General features: G+C 33.8%; 1 protein-coding gene across 1 annotated transcript in view; it reads right to left on the bottom strand.

Annotated features, from left to right (window-relative positions):
- The window catches only part of LOC124721361 (protein crumbs), a 357,509-nt gene that overhangs the window by 142,511 nt on the left and 201,031 nt on the right, over positions 1 to 13,967 (bottom strand). The window contains exons 13-14 of the mRNA XM_047246295.1: positions 557 to 637; positions 269 to 418 (exon numbers count right to left, since the gene is read on the bottom strand). Of these exons, the coding sequence (XP_047102251.1) occupies positions 269 to 418; positions 557 to 637 (231 nt within the window). The remainder of the gene's footprint in view (positions 1 to 268; positions 419 to 556; positions 638 to 13,967) is intronic.

The following is a 13,967-nucleotide window of genomic DNA, read 5'->3' as shown; positions in this document are numbered from 1 at the left end:
TTGAAAATAATACAGCACCAGAATATATATTTCCGCTACAGTAAAGTAAAAATATCATATCACTCTATGTATAACCCAGAATGATACAATAATATAAAACTGCAAAGGCTACTAGAAAAAATTTTCAGTATAAAATGAAGATACAAAATTTCCTTCAAAAGGTCAACATATCTGTCTCATTTAATCATATCTTGATTATTTAGCTTGGCTAACACATCCATCCTCAAAATCCTCTTTATCTGTGTGGCATATTAGCAATAATACACACCTGTGTAGCCTTCGGTACAAGTACATCTGTAACTGTTAATTTGATTAATGCAGGTTGCATTATTGTAACATGGTTTTGAGAGACATTCATCAATATCCAACTCGCAAAATGCTCCAGCATAACCAGGTGTACAAAAACAATCATAGCTGCCTGCAAAGAAAAACATGTTCAAGAAAGATTTAAAAGTTATTTGACACAGAGGAAAAAATGGAAGGTGGTTAAAGTGAACGTAAGTGACTTAAGTTATTTTATGCACTGCTATATCAAATTTTAATTTAGAATGCTTACCATTATTGTTAATACATATGCCATTTTTACATGGTTTAATTGGACCAACACATTCATCTATATCATCTGCACACTTAGGACCTGCAAAGATATGAAAACACATAGTTTATCAAAGAGGGCTAAACTGAAATGTATTTTAAAGACTTCACAAGGACAATATAAATTGTTACGGACTGTGTAAAAATATATGTCATGAAAATTACCACTTAAATTATAACAACAGTTCTGTGTTAAGAAAACACAACTAACTTCTACAAGTTTCCTTCATATTCTTGTTCCACATTAGTCCTTTTAATAACTGGACATTTTCCATGTATGTCACACTTATATATGATGATAAATATTAAGCAAACTCTCACACTGAGCTTGTATTGATTGGTGAATAGACTGTAACATCATCACAGCTATGATATCAGATCCATGTGACAGATTCCTCATGGCACTATATGTACAAGGATCATTACAAAAACTTTTCGGAAGGTTGACTTATGCCTCGTTATTTAAATTACTTCCTGTTGAGTGAGTTGGATTCTAACCAGGACACAGCTGTGCTTATCATGTCTTATCACTAACAACATTCACTGAAGTGAAATATCAAGTGGAGAAGAAAGCATCAGCCACTTTAGTTGATTTAACAAGGGAATGGTCCAATCAAACACGCTGAAAATCCACCCTGAAACTTTTTATGAATGAAGACAGTATCAAAATTGTAGCTGCTAAGATGCACTGCAACTCAGCTGAAGTTACTCATTTTTGTCACATGAAGAACTGCTTGTGACAGCAGTTTGCACAGTCCTTCCTGTGACACTAGTGCAATATCAGCTGTGACAAGAGCATGTAGTGCCACACAGTGCAAATACCCAGAGTGACACAGGTGAATTTGAAGCCCCTACATCATACACAAAATATCATGTATCATTAATGTTTTGAATACGAGGCAGTTCATATCGACAGCTAAACTGTTGCATATGCAATTCTTGCAGAGGTGACTAGCAGAGGAACATAAATCAATACAATGTTTGATGTTACATTACACACGAATTCCATTAATCATGACATTAATTTATGGAAATGAAATATTTATTACACATACACCATTTTATAACAATTCTTGTAGCACCATTCTTACGAAAATTTTTCAATTACGTATATTTTATTACTAAGGGATTCCTTCTTTATTCCTCACAGTCATCACAATAAAGCAGTGTGTCATTTGAATGACGAAAATAAGCATTTTCCTTACAACAAGAACACCTGCCGAAAGAAAAATTAATGCTTTGAGGCACTTCACAGTCAATTAATAGATTTATTCGGACAGAACTGAGGTGGACAGAGGAATAGTCCTGACCATTGCCCTGCTTCTTGTGCTGCTTACCAAGCATACTTACAGCAAGTCATAAAACATGCTGACACAAACTGACAATGCACAAATGACTGGAATTTAAGAATACTGCTCTCCTGATAAACATCAAATGTTGTCAGCAGTCTGAAAGACGGAGGTACCATTATGCCAAGGACAAGAGTCAAACAAAAGCAATGAATTAATTTCGGCAACTGGTTAGAAACCGGTTCAAATGGAATGCTGAAAATTATTCTTTCCAATTTTTCCAGATTTTGATAGGTCAATTATAAGATTTTTGCCACTAAACAGTCCTTTTTTATTTTTATTTTTGGTTCCAATATGCCTTGAGGTCCCTTAAGACAGATACAAAGCTGTGGAAACAGTAAACCACTCATACTTACCACTGTCATTGTTGTATATGAATGTGTCATAGCATTAATCAGTTGCACAACAGGCTCTGTCTTTTTACAGCTCAAAATGACAAAGAGCAGTTTGTTCACAGTTCTTTTAAAAAACCTGACTGACCAGCATTCGACACAGCAGACGTGAGAATATCAGTAAGCTTTGCCTTCACATCAGTTACAAATCAATGGCATCTCTTCTCCTCTACTTTTTTACCTGAACCAAACTTCATTGTTCTGGGATTTGTAATGGATCTGGGAGATGTTATTTTTTTTTACCGTATTTGTCGATACTGAATTGAAAATGTTTTCTTATATTTTTGTCAGAATTTATTATAATTTGTCTTATTATATGTTAATTTACTTCTGTTTTTGAGAGTAAAAGCATATTGATTACTATTAGAAAATGTATCGAAGAATAGCAAAGAAACTGATTGGGTAAAATATCTTTGACGTTGGAGTAGTCTTTGACTATAGTCAGTCCGAGTCAGAAGCTAACTCTTGGTGTGTGTTGATGGAAGAACAATGTGAAGGTCGAAGTCATAAACAATTATGAATTATGTTAGTATTATTTTTGTATTATTTGAAAAGAAGAAACTACATTTGAAGAAACTGTATTTGAAACACCAAAATGAGAGAAACACGCTGAACCACGTCATTTTCTGCAGCCGACAACGATGCATTGTGGAATCATACTTAGACAACTGAAGCCAAGACTTATAATTGCTTGCAAACGTCTAATGGAAAAGGTACTGTCACGAAATATGGCAAATTTAAGTTTATAAAAAATAGTGACCATATTTTCAACTTGTGTAATAGCCGGGATACCATATTTCAACTGGGGACTGTAGCCGGGATATTGTGTTCACGAGATCTTCAACAGTGCTACGAGGAAGAAAATTTGTGTGTGTTAATACCAGTTTCTTCAGAATGTGTGTTACAGTGTTTGTGTTCATTGGGAAGTAAAAGTTTTGGAGAAGAAATGTTTCGGCAAAAAATATAATTTTCGACAGAAGAAAATACTTCAAGAATTTTGGTCAACAATCACATGGATGGAAAACGTGGTTTTGCAACAGTAGAAGAGTGTTCCAGATAAGTCACGAAACACTCGTATTTTGTTAAAACAATATTTTTATCTTGTTTTGTATTGTTGTGTGTAAATTTTTGTTCTTCACAATGACTTATGAGATTTTCGAGAGTATTGTGCCAAAAGTAGAAAGTAGTAATTTAATAGACTTTGAACATCAGGACAGGTCAAATGAAACAGAAAGAACCGATCAATTTGATTTAAAAGTTTTCTTGTAAATTTCACGAAAGAAATTAAACAATCAGTTGACGACAATAAGACATACTGGGATGAAAAAATTGATAACATTTTGTTGCAAGTCCAAGCAGTCAATACCCAAGTGGGTGAGCTTTCGAACAGAGTTGGCAGTGTTGAGGAAAAAATTGAATCTGTGGAAGCAAAAGTAAATGAAATTGATGTTAAATTGAGCGGTGAAATTAATACTGTAAAAAATGAGTTACTGGTACATAGGGAAAGAAATTTAATTGATTTTAATGAGATAAAAGGGGAAATTAAAAATTTGGATGAGAATACAAAAGTTTTAGTTAAAAATGTACAACAAGAAACTGACAATCGTTTGGTTACTCTAGAAGAAAAAGTAGAATGCTATGATTTGGAAAACAAAAAATCTGTCAAAGAACTTAGCGAAAAAATTGAAAGTTTTGACATTGAATTTCAAAGCAAAAATTACAATGTCAACACGTGTAATCTTATATCTAATATTCCAGTGAAGCACTTTTCGGTAGATGGACCCTTACATCCCGTTGATTTTATGCAGTATTGTAAGGATTGTTTTTTACCTCACTCACCAGATGAAATAAAAATTAAATTTGTGAAAAAATTCTTGGAAGGGGAAGCTTTGACTTGGGCAAACCAGATTGTAACTTTGGGGATGACCTTTTCAGAATTTGAATCAAAATTTTTGGAAAAATTTTGGGATGATCTTAAACAAACTAGAATCAAAAGTGAATTTTTGAATGGGCGAAACTATAGGGAATCAGATGGGAACATGAAACAATTTTGCAAAAGTGAACTTCAAAAACTTATTCATTTAACAAAACCTTTGGATGACTTGATCAAAATTGATACCTTAAAGAGAAGATTGCCATCAGCAATGCAGTTGAGTTTAGTTCATTGTCCTGATAGTAATGTAGAGCAGTTTCTCAATTATATTGAAAAGTTGGATAGGGTAACAACAAGAACACACAGTGGGTTTACTCAGAAAGGTAATGGTCAAACTTGGGGAAATGACAACTTTCAAAAAAGGGAACAAAACAATTATCATGGTGTCAGTCAAAATTCAGGGGGATATAGCAATTTTGAAAAGAAGGACCATAATTTTTATCCAAAACAAGAACAACATTTTCGCGTTAATAATCAACAAAATAGAGAACACTTTAGGGATCAAAATCACAGAAATTTTGATAGAGGTCAGTACAATAGAAACTACCAACAATCAGGTAATGTATGGCATAGGAATGGGATCAGAAATGTTGATCAGAGACATTGGCAGAACCATAATCAGCAGTTCAAACAGGAACCGGAAATAAAAAACGAGTAGACGCCCCCTTGAAGGTCCGCAAGGTTGAGGCAGAAGGTGAGCATGATGAAAGGACCAATGGATGTGACTATCATAAACCCAAACAGGTCAGTTCCAAACCTAAGCTATCACATGAGGTCATTAGTTGTTACTTATTGAAGAAATTTCAAGAGGAAAATAATAATGATAAAGATAACATTTTCAATACACAAGGACATAGAGTAGATAAAAGTAGTTGTGATTCATTTAATTTAACAGAGTTTTACACTTGGGCAGAAAAGAAAAACACTTTGTCGGATGATGTAATTTGCAGTAGTTCAGAGATGTGTGTGAATGAAAGAGAGAATGCATGCTGTGAGAATGAAAATGTTGGTGAAAGGGATCTGGTAACTTTAGAAAGGGGAAATAATATTTTGGGGGATAATTTGAATGTGTATGACCTGAATATGTGTAATGATAATGATGTTGTTGATAAAGTTGATAATGATGGTAATGGTATTGATGATGATATTGAGGAAAGGTATTTCATTAGTTTAAATAGGGAGTTGGGTATACACATGGTTGAAAATGGATTAAATAGTGAGAATATTATAGAAATTCCCAGGGATGTTACCAGGATGAATAATACTCGCAATCTGGGTGTATGTAAAAGTGTGAATTTAGATGTTGCTGGTAAAGAATCTGACTACACAAATAACGATGACACATGTATAACTTCTTACCTAAGTGAAACTTTTATAGATACTAATGATACACACACATTTCTTATGAATATATGGCTGAACAGTGAAACTATTTCTTTTGACAAGAACTTTAGAAAGATGATTATTAATGTATGTGAAACTGTATGTCCTGAGTGGTGGAAAAAGATGAGATATTTTATTTTTGAAAAGCTGAAGGATAAGTACTTCAATAGTATACAATGTGATTTGGATGAAAATTCTTGGCTATTTGAGATAATAGAGAGTACTAATGACAATTTTGTATCTTGTGCAAATTTTATAACTGTGACAAATAATACATATAATGGTATACCATATGATTCTGATAAGTATAGGTTTGGGGAAATTGAAAGTGATTTATTACATGAGGATACAGGTTCTGAGAAAAGTGATCAATTTTGCAGTCCTTATATAAAAGTTCAAATTGGGTCATGGATTGGTAAATGTTTAATCGATACAGGAAGTGAGATCTCGGGAATATCTGAAAGGTTAAGCAAGAAATTGAAAGTGGGGAAAGATTATGTTGAACTGCCAGTTGTTGGGGTAAAGATAAAAGGTGCTACTGGGAAGAGCAGTAAATTGGTAAAAAGCCAGGCTTTAGTGACATTTTTAATTGAAGGCAAGTTGTTCACACATGGATGTTTTGTAATTCAGGAATTTAATGAGGATTTTCTTTTGGGTATGAATTGGATAGTAAAAGTAAATACAGCATTTGATTGGGTTGGAAGAAAACTTTTGATAGAAACTAGTGAAAGGGAATACATTCAGACAAATTTTGTGAACACACTTGGTGATCAGAGTAATGGAAATTTTGACAGTATTAATTTACTAAAAGAAAATAGATTGGAGAATATTGAAATTCATAGATTTGATACTGATGAAGTTGAATTTGGGAATTTAGTAAATTTGAAAATTTCAGAAACACAAAATTTATCTGCGGAGCAAAAACAACAGTTAGAAAATCTGCTGTGGGAATACAGTGATGTTTTTAGTGACATACCTGGTAGGGTAAAGGGTTACCAGTGTGAGCTTCAGGTAAAACCTCATGAACCATTTTTCATAAAACCATACACTATTGCAATATCAAAAAGACCTGCTGTTGAGAAAGAGCTGAAAGAGATGGAAGTGTGTAATATAATAGAAAGGAATATCAGTGCATATAATAATCCTCTAGTAGTAGTTTCGAAAAAAGATGGTGGAGTAAGATTGGTTTTGGACTCTAGACACTTAAACAAAATTTTGTTCAGACAGACAGACCATCCTGAAAATATTGATGAGTTACTCTATAAATTTACAGATATAAAATATATGTCAAGTTTGGATCTAACTTCGGGTTTTCATCAAGTACCACTTTCGGTTAATTCTAGAAAATATACTGCTTTCTTGTACAATGGTAAGAGTTACCAATATTGTGTTGTGCCATTTGGGTTAAATTCTTCTGTTTCCGAATTTATAAGAGCTTTGGATCATGTACTGGGGCAAGAACTTGGGTCTAAACTGATAATCTATGTAGATGACATTTTGGTTACAGGGAAAAATTGGGAGGAACATTTTTTGATTTTGAAGTCAGTTTGTGAAAAACTTAGAAAAGGGGGAATGACATTGAAATTAGAGAAATGTAAATTTGCAGTTTCTGAATTAAAATTTTTGGGTCATGTCGTCACAGACAAGGGAATTTTGGCAGATCCAGAAAAAATTAAAGCAATTAAAGCAATTTCAGAAATTCCTATTCCTAAGACTAAAAAACAATTAAAGTCGTTCTTTGGGTTATGCGGTTATTACCGAAAACATATAAGTGATCAGAGTCTGAATGCACCCTGTTTAAGTCAGTTACTTAAGAAAAACACTGTTTGGGATTGGGATAAAAGTTGTCAGGAAGAGTTTGATAAAATTAAGCAAGAGTTGAGGAAGCAACACTTATTACACAGACCTGATTTTAATTTACCATTTTGTTTGAACACTGATAGCAGTAATTATGGGCTTGGAGCAGAGTTATTTCAAGAAAGAGTAGAGAATGGAGTTAAGATACATTGTACCATAGCATTTGCAAGCAGAATGTTGCTCAAGCATGAGAAAAGTCATAGAAAATCCACACCCTAATGCTTATCGTTTGGTGTATCCTAAGTCAAAGAAATTATTTGGTCTTAGAAATGTTGTCTCTTTAAAACTGTATAAACAGAAATCATAATTTCAAAAATTTAAATAATCTATTATCATCTAAAACAAAAGTCCTCCACTGGAATATGCTTGTTAGAACAAAACTACCTGTACAACCAAGTATGTATATTTGCATGTATAAATTAATAATTCGAAGTCACATGTTAATTGAAACTGATGAAAAAACACTGATGTAACAAAGAATGAGAGAAAGATTTATTTTTACTTTTTTACAAAAAAAAGTCTCCCTAGTGAGCATTTCTGAATTTTTCTAATTTTGGAAGCTAAGTCTTCCCTGTGGGTGAAGGCATGCATGTGAGGACATGCATGCAAAGGTATAAGTTTCAAAACCAATTTTAGATAAAGCCTCATGATATATGAGCAGTTTATTGTTGTTTATACTGATGTTGTGGGGAGCAAAAGTACTCTTCATAAAAATGTGACTTGTAGTAATATTGTAGTAGAGAGGAAAGTGTACATAAATAATTGCAAAAAATTTAAATAATACTGATGTATCTTTAGCTGCACTAAAAGAAGAAAATCTTAAAAAAAAATACAAAATAAAAAAACATGAGTAAAAAAAATTTAAAAAGAAAATCATAAGCAAAAAAATATACAAAAAACAAAAAAACCATGACTAATAAAAAAAATAAAAAAATCAGAAGTTAAATATATATATATATATATATATATATATATATATATATATATATATATATATATATATATATATATATAAAAGGCAAATATAGAGAAAAACACATTACACTATATATGTCCAGTATCATTTTTACTGTTACAATATGTAAGCATAATGAAATTAACATTAATATTTAATAAAAAATTAAATCTTATTCTAGGAAATGAGTTTTATCTTTCTATTATTTTCAATCTGTATGCTGTATGTTAGAATATTTCTCATGTATGTTTTATACCATGTATATTTGTCATGTTAAATAATTTCCTTACTTGAAATTTTTGTGTATGAGATTGATGGGGAAGTATCATTGCAACAACAGCCAGTAACAAGTCCACAGATTCAAAGAGTCCAAATTTGGAAGAGGTTATCAGACTGCATCATTAATGTACTAATTGTGTAATACAGATCCATCACTGAGTGTTGTTGGGATTTTGTTGTATATGTCCATAACAACAAAAGCCCTGGGGAGCAGTTGTAATGGATCTGGGAGATGTTATTTTTTTTTACCGTATTTGTCGATACTGAATTGAAAATGTTTTCTTATATTTTTGTCAGAATTTATTATAATTTGTCTTATTATATGTTAATTTACTTCTGTTTTTGAGAGTAAAAGCATATTGATTACTATTAGAAAATGTATCGAAGAATAGCAAAGAAACTGATTGTGTAAAATATCTTTGACGTTGGAGTAGTCTTTGACTATAGTCAGTCCGAGTCGGAAGCTAACTCTTGGTGTGTGTTGATGGAAGAACAATGTGAAGGTCGAAGTCATAAACAATTATGAATCATGTTAGTATTATTTTTGTATTATTTGAAAAGAAGAAACTACATTTGAAGAAACTGTATTTGAAACACCAAAATGAGAGAAACACGCTGAACCACGTCATTTTCTGCAGCCGACAATGATGCATTGTGGAATCATACTTAGACAACTGAAGCCAAGACTTATAATTGCTTGCAAACGTCTAATGGAAAAGGTACTGTCACGAAATATGGCAAATTTAAGTTTATAAAAAATAGTGACCATCTTTTCAACTTGTGTAATAGCCGGGATGCCATATTTCAGATTCCTATACTGCATGATTTCTTGAATTTGCTTAAACAGGTTGAAGAAGACTTAAAATCGGCAATGTTCACCTAAGCTGCAGTTTGGAAAGCCCAATCTTGTAGATATCCACTGGTAACGGTGCACTGCCTCTCGTGACAAGGTCTACACAGTTCCCATCTCAAGAATACTCCACTAAAAAACTGTTGTTCACATTATTTATTTGAGTTTAGGGGTTTATGTTGGTTATTGATGGGGGTAGGAAGACTTTGTGCTCACCCTGTAAAGTAAATGTTTCTGATAGCTTTTCTTACACAGTTTTGCAAGTTTCATTTTGGTGCATATTTAATACTCCTTGCAACTAATTCTTCCATTTACACAATTCCCTGTTAGATTTTATGAAAGCAGGTTTGCACACTACTTAACATTAAGCATTAAGCACAATGAAAATTAATTCAGTTTTATGCTATTTTGTCTAAAACTGACATGGTGAGACCATGGCTGTGTACAATTAATGTAGGTTAATTCTTACAAAGAAGAAAACAGCAACCAGCCACTATTAATACTGCTATTTATTTAGGTAAATAGCACCGTTACCAGTTTCGAACTGCCAAGTTCACATGATTTTCATGATACACTTTACATTATCATCTGTTTTTGATTTTTATTATTCCACTGTGGCAAAGTATTTTTGGTGTGTTGTTGCAACAAAATCGCGCAGAATTTTCGATGGCAACAACACACCAAAAATACTTTGCCACAGTGGAATAATAAAAATCAAAAACGGATGATAATGTAAAGTGAAAATCATGTGAACAGCCGTCTGATGATGAACTTGCCAGTTCAAAACCAGTAACGGCGCTATTTACCTAAATAAATAGCAGTATTAATAGTGGCTGGTTGCTGTTTTCTTCTTTGTAAGAATTAACCTATGTTAACACTTATGCTACTGCAAAACCAATTGCTAATTATTGCGGATATTAAATGAGTTGCAAATTTGAGTGAACAATGTAGACACTTGTTTCAAAGAAACTGTCCATGAAAACTGAAATTTATTTTAAAAATTATGATGATGCCAAGCCATGTTATCTGTTTATTGATGTGCTGTAAACCATAGATATGCACCAACCATGACCATGTGCAATCCACTACAGCTCTGGTAGAAATGTGCATATCTCCAGCCACCTGGCGAGCAACAAATTTGACTTTTTTTAAATACTTGCAGGGGAGTCTTAGCAGCTAAAATTTTGACTTGGTCATTCTTTCAGTGTATTCTTCCTGTGTAAAAAATTTCAAGGCATGTTACAACATGTCAGATTAGACAATGCCCTTGTAAGTGCAACACGTCATATGGTTCGGAGACAGGGCTGCCTTATAAATTATAAAAAGTTATTCCATGCAGATGGACAACAAACCAAACTGACAACATGTTAGCTGGAAGCACATTTACTGTGACTATGGAATACAACACTAACTGTCCAAAAGTATTGAATAATGGCTTATTGAAGGGATCCGTCCTCACTCCTCTCTCATTTAATCCAACACAGTCCAGAACGTTTGGCTATGGGGTCTGCCCAGCTATGTGGTGATATATATCCAACGCAAAGCCTCCTAAACAACTAAAGATATCCTGACTTACGATCTGTACAGCTTAAGCCAATACTTCCGTAAATGAAGGCAACAACCTACCTCAAATGAAACAGAAGTTGCACATTTTCATCCATCCAACAGATTGGCAATCAGAGTCCTTAGTGTCCATTTTGAGGGAGACAAACTTCGTCATAAGATGCAGCCAAAATCCCTAAGGGTCGCCTAACACAGAACACCTTCTTTTCAGGAGCACCTGACATGAACATTTGTTAACATCAAATGCAGAAATAACATTCTTCATGAACTCTGTTGCCCTAGTTGGGGATAATCAGCAGACACTTAAGAGTATCATCACTCGGATCTGTGTACTCAACAGCAGAGTGCATAATAGCCTACATGTGAAAAAGACAGATGTGATCTTAACGAATCCATCAACACTGTTAATGGGTCAATGTAATCTACTGCCATGTACTTTATACCTATCTTAAGTCACATTCTGCCTTTTTTTTTTTAATTTTTATTTGCACGTCTAGTTCCGAAGGACAAAACTGAGGAGCAAATCTCCAAGGGTCATGGAATGTGTCAGTACATGAAATTACAACATAAAAGTAATAACAGATAAAATGCTTATGAATCCAAAAAAAGTCAAGCCATAAGTTTACGTAAATGCATCCTACGATCTTCTGACGCCAGACGGAAGAACACGCTACAAAGTGAATATTAGAAGACTGTTGATAAAACCAACCTTCCAATATTGAATGATATGTTCTCTGTAGAGTTTAAAGATTGAAATCAAGACACTCCACTCTTATCACAGCCAGGATTCTTGCCAAAGGTGAATTCAATGTCACCAGTGAATGAAAATGCTGATGGCAAAGATGTACAGTCAGTTTCCATGAGTGGGGGAAATCTCCATCACCATCCTGTGACTGTGGTGCTGAATGACATGCAGTTGCTTACATTGCACCAACATGTTCTGTATGTGCCTACAAGGATCCTTTCAAAGACTTCCTGATAGTGACAATCGGAGTGATAGACTATACAAAAAGCTTTGATATTCTCCTATAACTGTTGCCATTTGTATTATATTATGTGGAAGAGCTGTGTTGAAATGTAGTAGCTTAGTTATCTCTGAATATGTACAGCTATTCTTTTGATTCAAAACATCTTAATGCATGCTATATGATAAATAAATAAATCAATTACTGAAGATACGGCTTACAATAGTACATTTCTCAAGAAACTAAAGCCAGTTTCAACTCACTGGGCTTATTATTTTAGTTGCAAGGGCTGCAATTGCATTCATCTATATAGCATCCAGTTGTCACCTGTATGGAAATGAAGAGTGAAACGCTTATGATATTATCTTTAATAATTTTGAAAGTAGATTATGCGAGTCTGAAAACAATGATTGTTGGATACAAGCTTTTGAGAAACTGTCTCTCAGCTGGTCATTGGGTGGTTTTTGGAGTTTCATAAAGGATGCACTTCATTGATAGACAAAGCAAAAGAAGGGCCTGCCACTACTGCAGTGGTGTAGGAAAAATCTCTCACTTTGTAACAAATATGTCAAGAAAAAACAAACAGTGTGATATTCATGATTGTTAACATGTTCCTACAGACTGTCTCCAGCTATGTCCAAAATTCTATAGAACTGTTAAAAAAAAAAAATAAATAAACGGAAGTTTCTTCTTAATGGGTGACGGATCAACAAATGAACATCCATTTCTAAAGGCGCAAATAAATGTTAAGCAGAGTCCGGGAAAGAAACTATATAGATGTATTTCAGACACTGTTGCTGGTGATAAAATGAAGATTTACCAGTGCAATCAAAGAACTACGAATCTGACTAATGTGTGAATTCTTTCTGAAGAATAACCTAGAAGTGTTGGAAAGTAAAGGGTGGCAGCTACGAGAGGACTCCAAAGTAAGTTACACATGTCATCTAATGTAATAACTGTTGGGCAACGAGAGTGGCACTTTTTCAGAAGAGAGTAAATGTTCTGGGTTTCCTGGAGACAGAGTTCTACTGCGGTATGTATAAAAGTTGCATCACAGTGACGGAGTGAAATGGTGCGTCACCTGGAAACATATGCCAAAGCTGAAGTACATGGGAGAGTATGATTCTTATCAGTGAAAGTGTAAATTGCACACAGATTCACCATGAAATTCTGGTGTTGGACCAAATGCAATGTTGTGTCCAGCCATAGTGAAATGCTGTCAAAAATTTGGCCAAGGCAGCACAGACAAGTGCGATGCTGATCGGAAATGAAGGCCATCAATATCAATGACAGATAACAATGTTCAGACAACTGAGGATCTGATTTGCAGCAATCCGAGATTTTCCAATGATGAGGTCATTCACATAGTGGCTCTCAAATGGCTCTGTAACTGTGAAGCAGATTTCTATTGTTGAAAAACTGAACAATTGATAGAACATTCTGATAGTTGTTTATAGAGACTTGATGATTACACTGAAAAATAGTGTCATGTTTGTGTGTCACTTTAAAGTGTAATGCAACTGACAATAAAAGTCACTTTGCCTACCACAATATTATGTAACTTAATTTTTGAAGTTCCCCCACATTTCTCAAAAAGTGATGATGTTGCAACAGCATCTCTGGAGACATGAAAGACCTATTCTCCTTCTCTGTCCAGCGGTGGATAATTGTAAACCTACGTAACGCTTTTGAGAAGCAAAGAACAGCAGCTAAGGATATAGAAATGTTGAGAGTCATCTTGTATCATAAGAATGTATCCATACACATAGCTAATTTCACTGTTCAACTCTTGTTATCCACAATAAACTCAATCTAATGACTCATCTTCCATAAACTCCTTGATAGAA

The sequence above is a fragment of the Schistocerca piceifrons genome, chromosome X (genome assembly GCF_021461385.2).
Source record: "Schistocerca piceifrons isolate TAMUIC-IGC-003096 chromosome X, iqSchPice1.1, whole genome shotgun sequence".
In the NCBI taxonomy this organism is placed as follows: domain Eukaryota; kingdom Metazoa; phylum Arthropoda; class Insecta; order Orthoptera; family Acrididae; genus Schistocerca; species Schistocerca piceifrons.
This window is presented reverse-complemented; position numbering and strand designations above follow the sequence as displayed.